General features: G+C 40.7%; 1 protein-coding gene and 2 long non-coding RNA genes across 4 annotated transcripts; 1 reads left to right on the forward strand and 2 right to left on the reverse strand.

Moving 5' to 3' along the window:
* Nucleotides 1-2,259: 2,259 nt before the first annotated feature.
* LOC311086994 lies at nucleotides 2,260-6,220 on the reverse strand. Of its 2 annotated transcripts, none has more exons than XR_014607159.1 (3): nucleotides 6,162-6,220; nucleotides 3,633-3,957; nucleotides 2,260-3,296 (listed from the first exon to the last, which is right to left on the reverse strand). It is a non-coding gene; the product is annotated as an uncharacterized lncRNA (long non-coding RNA). The 2 variants fall into 2 exon arrangements; XR_014607160.1 differs by lacking the exon at nucleotides 6,162-6,220 and adding an exon at nucleotides 4,112-4,378.
* On the forward strand, nucleotides 4,624-6,204 carry LOC311086995. The gene is made up of 2 exons (XR_014607161.1): nucleotides 4,624-4,740; nucleotides 5,759-6,204. It is a non-coding gene; the product is annotated as an uncharacterized lncRNA (long non-coding RNA).
* Nucleotides 6,221-11,241: 5,021 nt separating the features above from the next.
* Nucleotides 11,242-14,921, reverse strand: LOC311086763 (uncharacterized protein). The gene is made up of 5 exons (XM_084119816.1): nucleotides 14,649-14,921; nucleotides 14,378-14,497; nucleotides 12,806-12,846; nucleotides 12,367-12,423; nucleotides 11,242-12,184 (listed from the first exon to the last, which is right to left on the reverse strand). The coding sequence occupies exons 1-5, from the start codon at nucleotides 14,818-14,820 to the stop codon at nucleotides 12,056-12,058; spliced, it is 519 nt and encodes a 172-aa protein (XP_083975942.1). The 5' UTR covers nucleotides 14,821-14,921; the 3' UTR covers nucleotides 11,242-12,055.
* Nucleotides 14,922-17,500: the final 2,579 nt, after the last annotated feature.

Here is a 17,500-nt window from a genome sequence, read left to right on the forward strand (position 1 = left end):
ACTTTTCATATTAAAATTAGAAACTTCTAAGTGTCTGGTCAGTAGTCCCTGTAACAGAAGACACAATTTAAAATTGTGGTGCTACTAAAAAAAGCAGTTGCAAATGTTGTACAATATACACATAGCCTACTCATCTTTTCACCAATAAAATAACACTTAAACAATTTGTTTTACTACCAAACTACATGTAATATATGATTAATCTAACTTACAGTGAAATATTTTCTTTGCAATCTCACGATTTTGGGGCTTGCGATTTCCCGAACCTAATGCATGATGGGATACGCTTGACCTCTAATACCGCTCTAATGCAGTATTCAAGAAAGCGTGGGTTTAGTGTGCATTAAGGGCACTGTGCTTTGGCATTTTTTAGACATGGTACAGTCTTGCGCACTTACTTCCTGCCGCGTGCATGCGCTCTCAAGTGGCCAAGACCACAAGTGTGAGTATTTGGAAAGGTCCTTCTTCAAGTGGATGAGGGAAGTTTATTTGGAGAGATGCTTTACCCCTTGATTTTGACAGTCTTCAGGCAGCTGAGCAGCTCCACAGACCACAATGCAACATGATTGTGACATTACAAAAGCAACTCGCATTGCTCTCCTTTAACTGTATTAATACAATATTTAGGCTACATTCAATATATATTGTATATATACAGTATAGATTCTGTAGACATCAATCAAAACTAACTTTCCCATACACAATACATATTTTACAGCCACAATTATGCATTACACATTTTACCTATTGCAAGGTATTGTTTGTTAAAAGTTTATTATTATAATTCCGTGGGAAACCCGGAGACTTGGCAACCCTGGTAGGCTGTGAGTTTGGCAACTGATTGTTCTAATTATGAGATAAAGCATGTGTAAAACTTGGAAAATGTATTAAAAAAAAAATACTTAAGCCCCTGCAAATTAGTTTTAACAACATTTGTGCAAAGAGAAGGACAAATGTGCAGTTCTGTCAGGACCACTATCGTTGAATACGATTGACAATTAGCATACAGTTTAGATTGGCGGCATGGTTCTGTTCTGTACAAGAACTCCCTGCGCATCCGTGCAGCCATAGCATGGATAAGAGCAGGGAGAGCAGCAATAACCTCACTTAGGGTAAACAGAACAGAACCAACATGAATGTATGCAGATATCAATAATTCAAGATTTTATAGTACAACATAACATTCGAGAATTTATTCTGATTCAGGAGAATCAGAATGCCAAATCCTGACTGACGAGAGGAGCTGGGGAGGGGGGAGGGTTATTATTATCTTTATTATCTCTGAGAAACGCGATAGCTGCTGATAATACTGAAGGAGCTTATATATGTATACAGTGATAGGCGTCGTATTCCTATAGGTAGATGTGGATCAGCTGAGAGTCAGTTGATGTGAGCTTGACTAGTAGGTCTGGTTTTCTCATTTAAAACTATTAATGGTGGGAGTTTGAGGCATGACTATCTGTTTATCTGACCAGTGACATCGGAGGATGTTTGGGAAACCTGATCTGATTTTTTTTTTTTTTTTATGTCATAGATGTGTAATAAAAAGCAGGCTGACTTTTCCATTTGTTGGCATATAATTGGCTTTATGTCCTGCACTACTTCCTGAACTTCAGCCAGCTCCTTTGTTTCCTGTCTGCCATTATTGGACAAACTGATTAATCCAGGTGTGTCTGATTATTGTTACTGAGGTCAGGCACACCTGGATTAATCAGTTTGTCCAATAATGGCAGACAGGAAACAAAGGAGCTGGCTGAAGTTCAGGAAGTAGTGCAGCTGGGCATAAAGCCAATTGGTAAATTCAGATGGTCAGTATAATTTATTAAGTTGGGTGTTCAGGACAGGTGTAAGTTGGGCTGAACAAACATTTATAATATTTTTTTCTGTATTTTTATAAATTAACATATTTTAATATTTATTGAATTTGTGTATTTATTAAACAAAATTATTTTATCAAACTAAACATAAAATTGTACAAACTTTGCTGAAGTGATTGTTTTGAAAAGTTTTAATTTAGATATGATGAAAAACATATTACTTTAGCTAAAGTATGTGTATTCATACTGAATACCTTATGCCCCATGCTGGTGAGCCCCTCTTGCCACCTCATAACAAAATGTGTTGCTCCATCAACGTTCAATAAAAAGATACACACGTTCTGCAATCATACACTGTGGGGGTAGTTAAAAAAAATATATATATCTTAATTAATAATGCGGTCACTATTTGCATCTCATTCAGTCTGTAAACTCCTATGTTACCAAGGCCTGGTGCATTTGTATTAGGCTACATTCCAAAGAGCTCTGTTATAGGTCCCACAGTGGAAAATTATTTTTGAAATTATTACCATATCCGTACCGGCTGGGCTGGATCAAGTTTTTTAAAAGAGACGCAAAATTATCACAGAATGATCCCATGCAATATGTGCCGTATATCCCAAGTAATCTGGAGGCACATGAAAGGTTTTGGTGAAAAACAAACTTAATGCAGGCCTATTATTTTATGAAAATCTTTACCTTGGCCATTGGCCCTTGAATTCTATTAGCGCTGCAGTTCACTCTGCCTCACCCAGAAAAAGCATACATGTTGTGGGAAATCAAGATGAACAAAAACCCAATATGAAATGCAATCCATGTACATTCTTCTCTGAGATGAATATACAGTATCTGTTGTGTTTGTCGCAACAATTAGGCCTTATTGGATTCACATCTGTCAGTTCCGGTCCAGAGATATTTAACTCAGCGAAAAAAGTACACAGACACTTTTTGGGGATTTCTAGGCATTGGATTTCTACCAGAAAGACTCGGGAGATAAAATGATATAACAAGTGTAAATTTATTAATAGCTCAGCAAGCATAATTTTATAAAGTCTTTGGCGTAGGCCCCGTCCTTAGCAAGCAATGCGAGGGTAACGGAATCTGCAAATCCCGCCTGAAGATGAAGGCAGGAGGTAAAGGAAGGGACCATCCTGGTGGTGGTGGGGAGGATGGAGGGAGAGGACCATCTTGGAGGTGGTTGGGGAGGATGGAGGTAATTGGCGCCGTCAGTATCTGCGAACTCAGACGAATGTTTTATACTGAGAGTGTTAACACGTGATTGGTTAGAACTGAGTTAATACATGACGCGCTGATTGAGTCTTCCTGGCAGAACTTAACGCTAAGCTTACATTTCATGTTGCATTTTTATTTTGCAACATGCAACTAAATTTTATAGCCAAATTTAGAACATCATCATTGTACTGAGAGTAGAAGTGAACAATATCCAAGGTACAATAGTAGTGGGTGATCCATGGTTTTCTGAAAAAAAGAAAAGATGCATCATTATACACTGCAGATCGAAAATAAGATCTAACATTCTAACAAAAAAGCTGAGAGATGTCTTATGAGTGATTCACAACAGGATAACAATATACTGTTGTCAAGTGGGGGATAGATTAACATTAATGGGCACACAGCTGAATCTTTCGGTTGACTGGGATGCAACTGTTACAGATAACAGCAACATTTTTTTTTAAATAAAATAGATGGTAAGAGAGTCCAGATTCAAATAATCTCACTACCCTCTTAGAGCAGAATCTGCTTTGAATAGTGTTCTATTGTTGTGTATTGTGAGGTCCTAAAGTCTACACTTACCAACAACAGATACGTTGTACTGACAAACTTTTCTAGTTTCTTCCCCAATTGTTGTTGTGCAGTAGAGTCCACTGTCTGTCTTCTGGATGTTCTTCAAGTGTTAGAGAGAAGGTTGTATTACTAAACACCACTCTGTCCTTGTAAGAATAAGGAAGTTCGATTTCTTTTTTATCGTATGTTATGATGGTTTCTGAGATATTGCTGCCAAATGATGTTTTCATCCACATTAGCAGCAAAAACTTTGGAAGCGGTTCTCTCTGAACAAGCTCAACAAGCTTTCCTGCATGCACAGACAGATTTGTGGGCTGGATTTCAGCAAAGGACACTGCAGGGAGAGAAAAGGAAACTTAGTTTGTAATAGATCAGGTCCACTACGTAGGGAATTTTGATGATGTATACTGGTATACTGACACACATGAATCCTAGTGGATTTGTTGTCATAATGAAAGTAAGATTTACTACCCATGTGCGCTACAGACCTTATAGCAGTTACCAGCAATGCCAGACCAGCAGCCTCAGACTAGCCATTAGGGTAGCAAGACACTCAGTGGGGATAGTTTTAGTGGCGGGCAGGGGTTAGGTTATGCATTCATTAGGGTGGAGCTTGCTGTTTTAGCTATGTTAAGGTTAGTGGTGAGGAGTGGCTTAAGTGTTCGTCAGCTCTTCCCCAAACTTCCTGTCTGAGACTCCTGGCCTGACGCTGCAGGTTAGAAACTGCTGTCATGTATGGCTGTGCGACCCTGAAAGTGCATTTGTCTTGATATTTCATATTGAAATTATTTGTAATGTTTCTTTTGACAAGAAACTGATGGACAGACTCTGCATAGCAAAGACAGTGTTTATAATTTACTGAATATTTGCTAGATGTCTTTGTGTGCTGTAAAAAAATAGATATTGTGTTTGTACATAGTCCTGGCTCTGTGCTGTCACAGAGGAAAACACAGGAGAAAAAACAAAGTGGATCAAACTGATCCACGGAGCACCGAAACCATGTAGCCAATCAGCAGAAGGGGATCTATACACTCATGATGGTAGAGGAGAAAGAGTGTGAACAAGAGGGAGATTAGTAAAAAAGAGAGATGGCTGAGATATTACCAAAGAGGAAAAGGTCAGAGGATTATAATTATAAAACTTGCGCACATTTTTAGGTAGCTTTGTAGGAAGATTTCTACAAGCATCTAGAAAATGGTGCCACAGTTATTATGGACTCAGTCTTAGTTTTTTAGTTTTTTTTCTGTCTTTTCATGTAATCCCAGATGGGCTCAATGATGGTGAAATCAGATTTTTGTGTGGACCATACCATCTATTAGAGGATTCCTCATTCATACAAAAATGTTGAATTAACAAAAAAAACAACACTTTTACTAATCACATTTTATAAAAAAAAATTGGTAACACTATGAAACCCATGCTTATAGCCTAATGAATTATAGCTCAATTTACACTTCTTTATAAGTAAGTATTACTACTAGTATGAGCATGCGCATAAAAAAAAGCAAATGTATGACTTATATCAATTAGTCAATTTTTGTAGAACATGATAACTGCTTAACTTTCTACTCTGTGGTATTGTATTTTAATTGTATTGTGGTGAGTGTCTCCAACATTTACCCTTTTCAGTTTAAGTGTGGAGGTTACTTTTATTTACCTTTACTATTTTTTTTTTCTTCGTTTATTGCTGTTGCTGTTAAAATCAAGTTTATCAGTTACCTTATTGGATTCTAAGTAATGAAAAATGCCCATACTGGTTTTGAAGTGCCCACCGATTGGTAATCGTTCACCTCCACTTGTCCCTGCTCAAGTGCTTTACATTTCATAAATGGAGGCAAAATTGACTAAACAAAGAAAACCAGAAAACAAATTGGATTTCTAAAAGCACAAGTGTGGACACGACTTTTTGAAATTCTCATTGTTTAATGTGTGCTTCATCATCAGTTAAAATGTAAGTTTTGTTTTTTTTGGTCACATGATGAAGCATTACTTGCACAAACCGTAGACAAGTAGTTGTTTTAAGGATGTTTAAATGTGTGTTTTTATACTAGAGAATAAGACAAAAATAAAAAAAATAAAAAAATTTAACCCTTACTTCTTTTACACTTCCTTATGCAAATTATTGTTACTTACAGAGGCCTGTCGTCACAAAGTGAATGGAGTGAACAACACCTCAGCACTAACACATTGCATTACCAAATCACTTTCCTGATCTTCAGTAATCTTCAACAAAAATGATCTTCTCAACCCTACCCGAACAGCCAACCAGAAGTCCTTCACCACTTTCAAAAAATATCTAATCAATGTTTTTAAAGCATTTCTCTTTAATAATCATAGCAGTAGTAATAATAATCATAGTAATAAGCAAAATATGACAAATAAGCTATGTTTCTGAACCTGATTTATGATTATTACATGAGAATATAAAGCAAGCATATACAGAAAGTTCTGAATGCTTCCTTACTCTTAATTCTACAGGTTTACCATCATTATTAATCTGCAAATTTGTAATACGAATAGCATACAAAGGTATGGTACCTGTAGTGGTGATCAGATGAGCAGTTGCTGAAAAAATAAAAAGTACTGAAATAAAAGCCATTGTAATTGTCACAGTGTCTGGTTGTGTTTCCCCGGGTACCCACTAGATGTCCTCCTTACCCCCACGGTGTCTTGCACTAGGAACTTCATCTCCCACAATTCTGTCTGTGATTTGCACCCAGGTGTCTGTATTTTGTATCACCAGCTGTCTCTTGTTATCCCCTTGTCATTCATGTATATAAGCCCTGTTTGTCTTGTGTTCTTTGTGAATCAATGTTTAATGTTACACCGCGGCTGTTGCTCGAGTTTTTGCCCTGCCTTGTCTGTTTCTGGTTTTTGTTATTTGCCTACCTGGATTCTGACCTTTGCCTGTTTTGGATTTCGCTTTTTGGATTACCCTTTTGATATTAAACACCTCACTTTGCTGCACTTTGGATCCTGTGCTTATTACCTTGGCGGTCGTGACAGATTGATTCACCCTCTAGGATCCAAGCAGTATGAGCGCCCGCCGCAATTTCCCCGCTGCCAGAGGGGAACAAGGAGGACCATCAGCACCTGAACCCAGAATGAGCATTTTTGAATGCTTTGCACTGTGGGCTCCGATTATGGAGGAGAGAATGGCGGTCAACTCCCCTGAGCCACAGCGCAAGAACACCGGGCAAACCAAGTCGGTTAATGTTCCCCCCCGTGAACATTCTTTCGTGGGGACCCGCCTGGTAAAATTTCGCGGTACCCGCGGAGGTCGCAGAGGAGGTGGAGGTGGGCAGGAGGAGATCCCGTTCCATTACCCGTTCTGGCCGCACATCGATCCAGAGGTTTCCCCGCAGCAGGCTCCACCTAGTCCAGAGCCGTCCACTCACCATCAGAGACGGCGGAGGAGGAGGAAACCTCTCGGCCTCGACCACGGGTCCGAGATGATGCCTGTACAGCCTGCTGTCACGCCAGAGACTGTTCACGTCACGTCTGCCCAGCCAGAGACGGTTCACGTCACGTCTGCCCAGCCAGAGACTGTTCACGTCACGTCTGCCCAGCCAGAGACTGTTCACGTCACGTCTGCCCAGCCAGAGACTGTTCACGTCACGTCTGCCCAGTCAGAGACTGTTCAGGTCACATCTGCCCAGCCAGAGATGGTTCAAGCCACGTCTGCCCAGTCGGAGACAGATCGGGAGATGCCCATTCTCATGGCCGGGGGGGCACTGATCGGCTATTTAGAGCGTTTAGCTCGGATCCTGGAGACGCCCTTCAAACCTTCAGTGTCTGTTCCTGAGCCGGAGCCAGTGTCTGTTCCTGAGCCGGAGCCAGTGTCTGTTCCTGAGCCGGAGCCAGTGTCTGTTCCTGAGCCGGAGCCAGTGTCTGTTCCTGAGCCGGAGCCAGTGTCTGTTCCTGAGCCGGAGCCAGTGTCTGTTCCTGAGCCGGAGCCAGTGTCTGTTCCTGAGCCGGAGCCAGTGTCTGTTCCTGAGCCGGAGCCAGTGTCTGTTCCTGAGCCGGAGCCAGTGTCTGTTCCTGAGCCGGAGCCAGTGTCTGTTCCTGAGCCGGAGCCAGTGTCTGTTCCTGAGCCGGAGCCAGTGTCTGTTCCTGAGCCGGAGCCAGTGTCTGTTCCTGAGCCGGAGCCGGTGGTGGGAGTTCCAGTGCCGGAGCCGGTGGTGGGAGTTCCAGTGCCCGAGCCGGTGGTGGGAGTTCCAGTGCCCGAGCCGGTGGTGGGAGTTCCAGTGCCCGAGCCGGTGGTGGGAGTTCCAGTGCCCGAGCCGGTGGTGGGAGTTCCAGTGCCCGAGCCGGTGGTGGGAGTTCCAGTGCCCGAGCCGGTGGTGGGAGTTCCAGTGCCCGAGCCGGTGGTGGGAGTTCCAGTGCCCGAGCCGGTGGTGGGAGTTCCAGTGCCCGAGCCGGTGGTGGGAGTTCCAGTGCCCGAGCCGGTGGTGGGAGTTCCAGTGCCCGAGCCGGTGGTGGGAGTTCCAGTGCCCGAGCCGGTGGTGGGAGTTCCAGTGCCCGAGCCGGTGGTGGGAGTTCCAGTGCCCGAGCCGGTGGTGGGAGTTCCAGTGCCCGAGCCGGTGGTGGGAGTTCCAGTGCCCGAGCCGGTGGTGGGAGTTCCAGTGCCCGAGCCGGTGGTGGGAGTTCCAGTGCCCGAGCCGGTGGTGGGAGTTCCAGTGCCCGAGCCGGTGATGTCTGTTCCCTGGCCGCCCGAGGGAAGGTCTCCGCCCTGGCCGCCCGAGGGAAGGTCTCCGCCCTGGCCGCCCGAGGGAAGGTCTCCGCCCTGGCCGCCCGAGGGAAGGTCTCCGCCCTGGCCGCCCGAGGGAAGGTCTCCGCCCTGGCCGCCCGAGGGGTCGTTCGCTTTGCCCCGACCGCCCGATGGATTGTTCGCTTGGCCCCGGCCACCTGAGAGACTTTTGGTTTTCCCCTGTTTCCCCATCCTATTGTCCATGTTTCCCTGGCCCCTGTCTTATCCTAGTTCCCCCGTGTTTGTTCCCCTGCATGGACCTGGTCCCCCGTCCCTCCCCTGGATCCTCCACCGTGTTACCTCCCTCCTGATCTCTTGGTTTGTTCTGTGTTCCGTCTTGGAGTGTCTGGGAGCCACTCCGTAGAGAGGGGGTCATGTCACAGTGTCTGGTTGTGTTTCCCCGGGTACCCACTAGATGTCCTCCTTACCCCCACGGTGTCTTGCACTAGGAACTTCATCTCCCACAATTCTGTCTGTGATTTGCACCCAGGTGTCTGTATTTTGTATCACCAGCTGTCTCTTGTTATCCCCTTGTCATTCATGTATATAAGCCCTGTTTGTCTTGTGTTCTTTGTGAATCAATGTTTAACGTTACACCGCGTCTGTTGCCCGAGTTTTTGCCCTGCCTTGTCTGTTTCTGGTTTTTGTTATTTGCCTACCTGGATTCTGACCTTTGCCTGTTTTGGATTTCGCTTTTTGGATAACCCTTTTGATATTAAACACCTCACTTTGCTGCACTTTGGATCCTGTGCTTATTACCTTGGCGGTCGTGACAGTAATAGTCGACTAAAATTGCTCTCCATATCTTCCTTCTGCAAACTCACAAAGGAAGTGCTTCCTAGAAAAAAGGGAATGGCCCTGAAATGACCTTTTGCAGGTTGGGATGTCTGTGGATGCATGCATTTTTTTTTTTTTTTTTTTTTTTTGAGGTGTAAATGAAAAACTAATATAAATAATGAAATTGAATTTATGAACAAGTTATAGTTATGAACTGGTTCTTTTTAGCCCATCAAAAATATTCAGTGCAACAGGGTGTCAGTTCCTGAACAAATGGCCCCTATGACGCTGTCGTTTACAGTATGGTTTCTGTAGTGAAGCGCACAACAAAAGGAATAGGGATCAAAAACAGTTTTTAATGAATCCACAAAGAATACGCAGCAACAGCAGTGTGTGTAAGTGCACTATTACACAAATGAAACAAAAGTTGATCAGAATGAATGGAAGAGAAATTAAAATATCCTCATAACTTAGATTACAACAAAAACAGAAAACACACTGGAAACAACACGCATGATATGTATGGTCATATTACCTAGTATATAAAGATTTGCACACTTAAACCACACAAAATAAAATGCCAAACCAAGCAGCATATGGAAACAAATGATGCTAATTCTTTCTTCAGAACTAACTTAAATTTTCTTGGCCTCTTTTTTGAGCAGTGACTTCAGTCAGTTATTTTGGTGGTTTAGGGTGTGTTCGTCAGTTGCCCTCACTTCCTACTTAACGTTTCACAACAACAAAGTGGTACAAAATTTAGTCTTGTGTTTTGAACAGTATATTTACATGAATGCATTTTGCAGAAGCTTTTATCCAAACTGACTTACATTGTATTGAAAGTATACTGTACATTTTATCAGATCTTGCATTCCCTTGGAATCAAACCCATGACCTTATAGTGTTACAATGCTCTAATGTTTGAATACAGGAATGCTATGTATAAAAAAAAGGATAAAAAATTGAAAGGTTTTGTGTGTGTGTGTGTGTGTGTGTGTGTGTGTGTGTGTGTGTGTGTGTGTGTGTGTGTGTGTGTCCCTTTAAATAAATGCCACCTGTTTTGATATTCTGTTAGGCCTATCTAATGCAGTGACATGAAGACATCAAGTGTTGCTTAAGTTCAAAACCTTTCAGCATAACTGTATTGAGGGTAGATCATATCATGTGGTCAGTGACACGAGTGTTTCTACATTTGGTCATGTATTTTCAGATTACATTGCTTTCATTATATAGCCTAGCTGATGCTTCAAAGCTGCTGATCTCAGTTAATTTTCTAAATTTAGTTTGTTTTGATCCCGTTTCCACCTGTATTTAGCGATGAACACTTGTAAACTGAATAGCCAACAACGCATTTTCATACTAGGTGGAATCAAACAGGTCCATATAGCCTGCTGTACAATACTCCTTAATTCATATTTAATGATACTGTAATGTCTCCACCTGGTGGCCAACTACACACACTTTTTTTTCATATTGAATTAACCCATTTAATCCCACCGGTCACTACTGTCCGCAATTATATTCATCCATCCATCCATCTGTCTGTCTGTCTGTCTTTCTGTTTAGTTCTGTATGACTGTGAGACAACGGGTCTTCGTAGGCCCGCTGTCCGGCTAAACTGGGTTCGCACAAAAAAAATCAGAGTGTCAAAAACATTTCACTTAGAGTTCACACACCTCACACACTATCTCATTATCATTATCTCCTTTTGATGGAAACACTAACAGGCCATATTTCACCTCCAACATCTCGGTTCATATCCAGTGTTGAGAGCAGGCAACAATCTCTCCACATAAGCCTACCTATGGCAGAAATAAGATACAATGTCGCCATCTAGTGGTTATGTTAAAATGCACTAAAAATACTTGTGATTTTGGACTTGAACGGGACTTTGGTGTAGCCTAAGTGGAGGGGTTGTGTTTGTACTGATTTTCTTGTTCTTCATTAATGAGATGAAGACAATACTACTATTTTTGCACCCCAAAAATGATTAGATTTCTTTACTTTTTTTTTCTAACATGCTGTCTTAAGCAGTTAAGTTTGTTCTGTGCAGTATTTCTGCATTCCTTTCTAGAAAAAAATATTACATGATTTATTTATTAAAGTGTTTATTTGGTTTTAGTTTCAGTTCTACAAAACATTTCACATTAGAGTTAAAACAACAGTTCACACAAATACACATTTAAAAAAGTTAGAAGGCTACACACATTATAGAAAAAAAATAAGCATTAGTTTTAAGATGCAATTACTATTTTCGTTTTCCTTTGAAACGGTTCTGTCCTATGACGTGATTTATCGAATTAAATGTTGAATTGGAGTTCACATATCTACCACATCCAACTAAAATTCTGTACATTGCTATTGGATCGCTAATCATCCACAGTGACCCAGGTAAATGCAGCGTATGGCTAAATTACTGGATTTGCATTTGTACTGCATTAACTTGTCTGGCTTTATACCTATTTAAATTGAAATGCATACTTGTTAAATATAATATGGAAGGTGATGAGGTCAATATTATATCCATCTTCAGTTTTATTCTACTGATTTTCATGTGGGGCAAACTGGGGTTAGTTTTACCTCAGTTTGGAAGTTATGTGTACAAAATCAAATTCAGAATAGAATAAAGACAGTTTGGATCTCGATTTTGAAACCAACACAACTAAATAAATGCTCTGTTCATACTGCATGTATGAACAGTTCTTATTATTATCTTATTATAACAGTTCTTACTAAATGCATACTGTTCTTATTATTTTTTCTATAATATAATGGCATGGCAGACATGATAAGATAGGGTGCCATTTAAGATCAGCCCTTGTGAAACTTCCCCATGAGACAAGCAGCCACAGTTTCATTTTATGCATCATCAGCATAGTGTTTGGAGGTTCCAAATGGAGTTTGGTTATGGCTGTTTGCACACCACTGAATAAATTGTTTCGACAGGGACTGCAGGTTTTTGGTGTTGTCCTACTGTGCAGTAGATTGTGTTGGGTCGATTATCTCCCGTTTGCTCTTGTGTCTGGTCTTGAACCTTATGAAATACAAATAATTTTGTTTTTAAATGTCCCCTGAATAATCCTGTTTAGCTGAACATTTACTAAACTAAATAAAGAAAATGTAATAGAGCATTCACTAACCTACAGTTTATAGAACAAGCATTTCATAAAAGCCTTTTTCAGAATCTAGCCTGTTAACTTTTTAGATTATTCTCACCCGTTCTGGAACATCATATGTATGACCATCACTGTTGTTTTTCTGCATTTCTTGAGCCTGAAATATTTAAACGAAAAACTTTATTTATAATGTTCTATCAAAAAAAAAAAAAAAAATAGTAGCAAGTGTTTGCATGCACAAAAGTCACATAAGATCATGATTAAGCTGTGATCCATTATTAAACATCTGCTGTATTTATCAAACAGTCAAATATTGCCAAATATTTGCCATATTTATGTCATGTTTAGATGGTATGTATGGTGATTTGAAATAAAATAAGGATATACAGCATATGTTCTGATAAGGTTGAGAATCACTTATTTATGTGTAAAAACCTCCAGGCAAACAAATAACTAAATATTGCAGAAAGGCATGCATTATGATATATTCTCCCAAGATATTTCCAACATGAATAAAAGAATAGTAATTTGAATCTTACCTCAACTTGAGCATAGACTGTACTACTTGCTTCTTGAGCACCTATGAGGTTTAGAATGTTCAGTAATACAGTATATAAACAAAGACATGTATCAAATAAAAAAGAACATTAATTTATTAAAAAAAGCTAAATGTTGTTGTTTTGTTTTTTTTAGCTAATTAAAATTCAATTAAATTTAGCATGCAGTTCTGTCAGGACCACTATTGTCATATACGAATGACAATTAGCATACAGTTTGGATTGGCCGTATGGTTCTGTTCTGGGCAAGAACTCCCTGCGCATCCATGCAGCCTAGCATGGATATGAGCAGGGAGAGCAGCAATAACCTCCCTTAGGGTAAACAGAACAGAACCAACAGGAATGTAATGCAGATATCATTAATTCAAGATTTTAATGTACAACATAATCGAGAATTTATTCTGATTCAAGGGGAATCAGAATGCCAAAACCTGACTGGGTGAGAGGAGGAACTGGGGAAATTAGGGTAATGAGCTCCTGAGAAATGTGATAGCTGCTGATAATACTGAAGGAGCTTATATATGTATACCGTGATAGGCGTCGTATTCCTATAGGTAGACATGGATCAGCTGAGAGTCAGCTGATGCGAGCTTGACTAACGTGACCTGCCAGAACTGATGCTACATTGATTTTTGTACACACAAAAGAGATTTTTATATTGGCTGTGAATTCTAAACTGATTCTCTGTAGTATTATGTTGTAGTCCACTGTCCCTCTGTATCTGACTGTATAGACTTTATGTAGCCCCGCCCCTTTTTCAGCGCTGCGCTCGTTGTCTTTTGACTTCCGGTCTGTATTTTCACAGCGATCTTGGATGTTTATTAATGAACGGCTCGTTTTAAAATCTTCCCGGTCGACTGACATTTGTTAAGTCATCTGCTTTAAACATTACAATCCTCATGATAACTTTCGTTAACTTTACATTAAGTAAATCCACTTCAAAAGCGAATTACTTCTGGACAGCAATGCCATAGAAATATACAGAGCGACCGCTAAACCGGAAGTTCAAAGACAATATTCTAAAGATGGCGGCACCCTCGTTTCTCTGGTGCATAAGGTCTATAGAAAAAGGTTTCATCATGTATCAGGTGTATTGTAAAACATTTCAGATATAAGATACTTATTATTACATTAGTTTTTAGTAATCCTTTGCATCACATTTGATCTTATGCTACTCTTTTGATGCTCTTTTGCTTAAACTTTTGAATAATTATTGTCATTCCTTCTTTTTTGGCCAAGCACAAATTAATTTCTGTCCTCAACCTAGGTTTGTGCAAAACACTGTGACATTTAAACCTGAAAAGGTTGCATTGTGTTCAGGTGAATATAGGATCTAAAAATACTCAGTAGAGATAATAAGTATTAAAGGTGTGCGCCCCTCAAGGTGATGTGTCGCACACAGTATTCTGCAGAATTAAACTTTAAAAAAAAATTGTTAACCTATTGTCAACTTACTTTTCAATTGCTTATTTCAGTACAAAAGTGCTTGATCTTACTGATGAATCGATGGTGAGATCTGTTTTTCATATGGAAAATATGTACAAGGCAACATACCTTTTTTACACTTGCTGTAGAGAAATGCTAGTGCAATTGCCAAAAAAAGACACACTGCCACCAAAATATATGGCCAAAAAAGGAGAGGTGGCTTAGTCTCGTCGTCACCTTTGTTGTCCTCTGAAAATGAGACATATTATTAAGAACTACAGTTGACAGTTCAGGTATTCTGAGGTCAATCAATTCAGCAGTTAGATTACACATAGTCAACCAAAACTAAATATTAGATTTTTGTGTGTGTGTGTGTGTGTGTGTGTGTGTGTGTGTATACCTTTATTATTGACACAGAGCTGTGTAATGTTTATTCTGAATTTTTTGCTGCTAAAAGGGTTGCTATAGTTACAGATGATGGATTCCTCACTGCAGTTCAGGATGAGAGTGTTGATTTGTGATGTCACTTCCTCTGGAGAGCATCTGTTGTTCTGATAGCTAGAGTTTATCATGAGGTCATGAGCTCTGCATGTGAAGTTCACAGTACAGGAGTCACTGCTGGACCAGTGTGAGTTTACAGTCAGAACAGGAGCATCAACAGCGTCTGAAACACACATTTATTTTTTAACAATATCATTGTAGCAAATTAGCTCTATATGAAATATTAATAATCAATAATAACTGGTTATAATTGATTATGAATATTTGGATTAGTTAATATAATTAATTTACTGTCGTAAATTAATATTACAATCAATGAACCTATTTGTCCCATGAACACTCAGGATCAATTGTTTATTAACTCTAAGAAATGTACATTTCCGGGGCATGGGAAATGTCTTTCCTAATTTACAATACTACTAAGAGCAGTAACCAAGATCTAAATGATTAGTGACTCCAGTTATGAGCTTGAGACACGGACAACTTTACGTGTAACATGAACAAGATTTTATTAACTAGTCTAAACACTTAAACTACTCTAACATACACACACATACATGCATACAGTTTACCAAGGGAAAAAGAGCTGAAGCAGAATACAGGAAAGCAAGAAGTTATAGCATTGTCAGCCTTGAGCAAACCATCAGTTTAGTTCTAACACGCCTTTCTTTAAAGGGGTAAGGGTACTTAATGTATCAAATAATGAGACTAAGTTTGATACTTGCATGTCTCGCCCATTTGAATTAAACCGTCCTGATGCAATTTGTTGAGGCTCCAGTTGATCTTTGCTGATGTGGTCTTGATGAGAGAGAACCAGTGGTAGTCAGAGTATCTTTGGTGAATGGAAAGACAAGGCCGCAGCCTGGCACAAGCTTGGTGGGTCCTTAGAGGCTTCTAGTTCAGCAAATTCTTCACGTCAGCATTTCAGAAAGGGAGTAAGAGAGAGCTAAAAGCTGATCAGTGGGTGTTTCTCAATATGCGTTCTTCAGCGATCTTGCGTCCTTGTGTTCTCGTTTTACGTCATCATTAACCGTCGAAGTTCAGACCCAATTCTCAAGAACGCAAGTACAGAGGACGCATGAAAGAACCCGGATGTGTTCTTGATACCGAGGATGCATCGAATGCAGACTTGAGCTAGTACTTGCCTGGTGTCCCAGAAGTCATTGCGGCCGGTTCCGAGTTCGTTCTTCCAAGGAAGCTTGGCAAGACCGGTCTCCACGAGAACACAAGTCCGTTCTCTGCGTTCTTGGAATTGAGAAACAGCCACTGACTTTAAAGCGTGAAGATGGCACAACCTCTGGAGGTGCAAGAGCCAATGAGAAGATTTCCCTTTGGAGGGAAATTTTACGACCCTTTGTGTTCTAGCAGGGCATTTGAATATGTACTTGTATCTGTCTGGCCATTCGGTTGAGGTCTTTGAGTGTCACTACATGTGTCGTTTCAGGATTTATTTGAATCAGTCCTTTTCCTTCTGCGGCTGCAGAAGCTTTAAGGAAATTGTCCGATGACATGTTAAGCAGAGGGGTTTGTCTCCCCCCTTGGTAACTCTGTGCTTGGCTGGGGGAGGTTTTTCTGCTGATTGCAAGTGGGGGAGTGAGATGTCTCTCCTGCTGTGGTTCTTTTTGCAGCAGGTAAGAGTGTCTCAGTTCTCGTTGGACCATGTCAAGTTCATCTTTGGTGTTGTCCAGCTGCTGGGTCAGTGCCTCAATTTCAGCTCTGGACACCTTCAGTTGACCTTCACAGGCCATGATTCTTGCATCTTTTTCCAAGATTTCATAATTTGCTGCTTTTAACAGTGACTCTGTGTGAAAGAGTTCCTTTTCCAGGTCCTCTCTGGCTGTCTTTTCAAACTGCTCTTGTTGTTTAGCAGTTGTCAGTGCGGTTTGAAGACTGTGGATTTCCTCCTGTGTCTCTCTTCTGCCAGGGTCCTTGTGTCTGTCCTGGGCCTCCATCTCTAGCTGGTCTATGCGGCTTTTAGCATGTGTCAGCTCCTTTTGGGACTCTGTGATCTGGAGTTTGAGGTTGTTTACCTCCTGTATCAAACCTGTGAGGTTGTGGGCCAGGAAGATAACCTCAGTCAGATATTTGTGGTCATACCTCTGGTTTGAGTCATCTTTCATTAATTGTCTTCCCTTGTTTTCCAGTTGCATTTGGCTCTTGTGCTGAAGGTCGTCAGCAGCCGTGGGTAAAAGGGTGTTCTTCAAAACACCTAGCCAGTCCTTTTGGTCTGCCATCTGGGCAGTTAGGCTGAGCATCTGCAACATTCTGGCACACTTGTGGTGAGAGTAAGGGCAAGAGACTAATGCAAAATCAAACAGAATTTGGAGCTAAAGGCAAAGTGAGACAGCTAGGTGTATAATGTACAGCTAGGTTTTGCCAGGTGTGGTTAGCAAGTGAAATGTGTACCTGATTATTACTATCTTAGCTGCAAATAGCAGGATGCTCAGATTTGTGTGGATCTGAGTGGCTTTGCTAGAAGAGCGTGAGCCTAGATTTAATAAATGACTTAAGATGGTTCTTATGGTCAAATTATTTATCAGAACTTACTGATAGCATACAACAGGCTTGATCTCTGAACAAATGAAGAAGAGAAAGAAAGAGGAAGAGGACAGCTTTCCGATTAGATTGTGTTTATTAGTGGTACTCAAAATTATGCCATAGCAATCGTCTGGATTACTTGTGTAGCTGGCTCATAAAATTGAAGCAACTGTTGAAAATAAACAAATCAAGAAGGAATGTTGTCTAGTTACT

This window comes from Abramis brama, assembly GCF_963993115.1.
Source record: "Abramis brama genome assembly, chromosome: 7".
Lineage (NCBI taxonomy): Eukaryota > Metazoa > Chordata > Actinopteri > Cypriniformes > Leuciscidae > Abramis > Abramis brama.

Bases quoted from the DNA above. Each gene is read 5' to 3' on its own strand.
- LOC311086763 (XM_084119816.1), bottom strand. From the start codon at position 14,820: ATGATAAACTCTAGCTATCAGAACAACAGATGCTCTCCAGAGGAAGTG. The intron at 14,498-14,648 runs GTATACACACAC...TCTCATTTTCAG, and splicing joins GCTCTGTGTCAATAATAAAG to AGGACAACAAAGGTGACGAC. The intron at 12,847-14,377 runs GTATGTTGCCTT...TAAACCTCATAG, and splicing joins CTACAGCAAGTGTAAAAAAG to GTGCTCAAGAAGCAAGTAGT.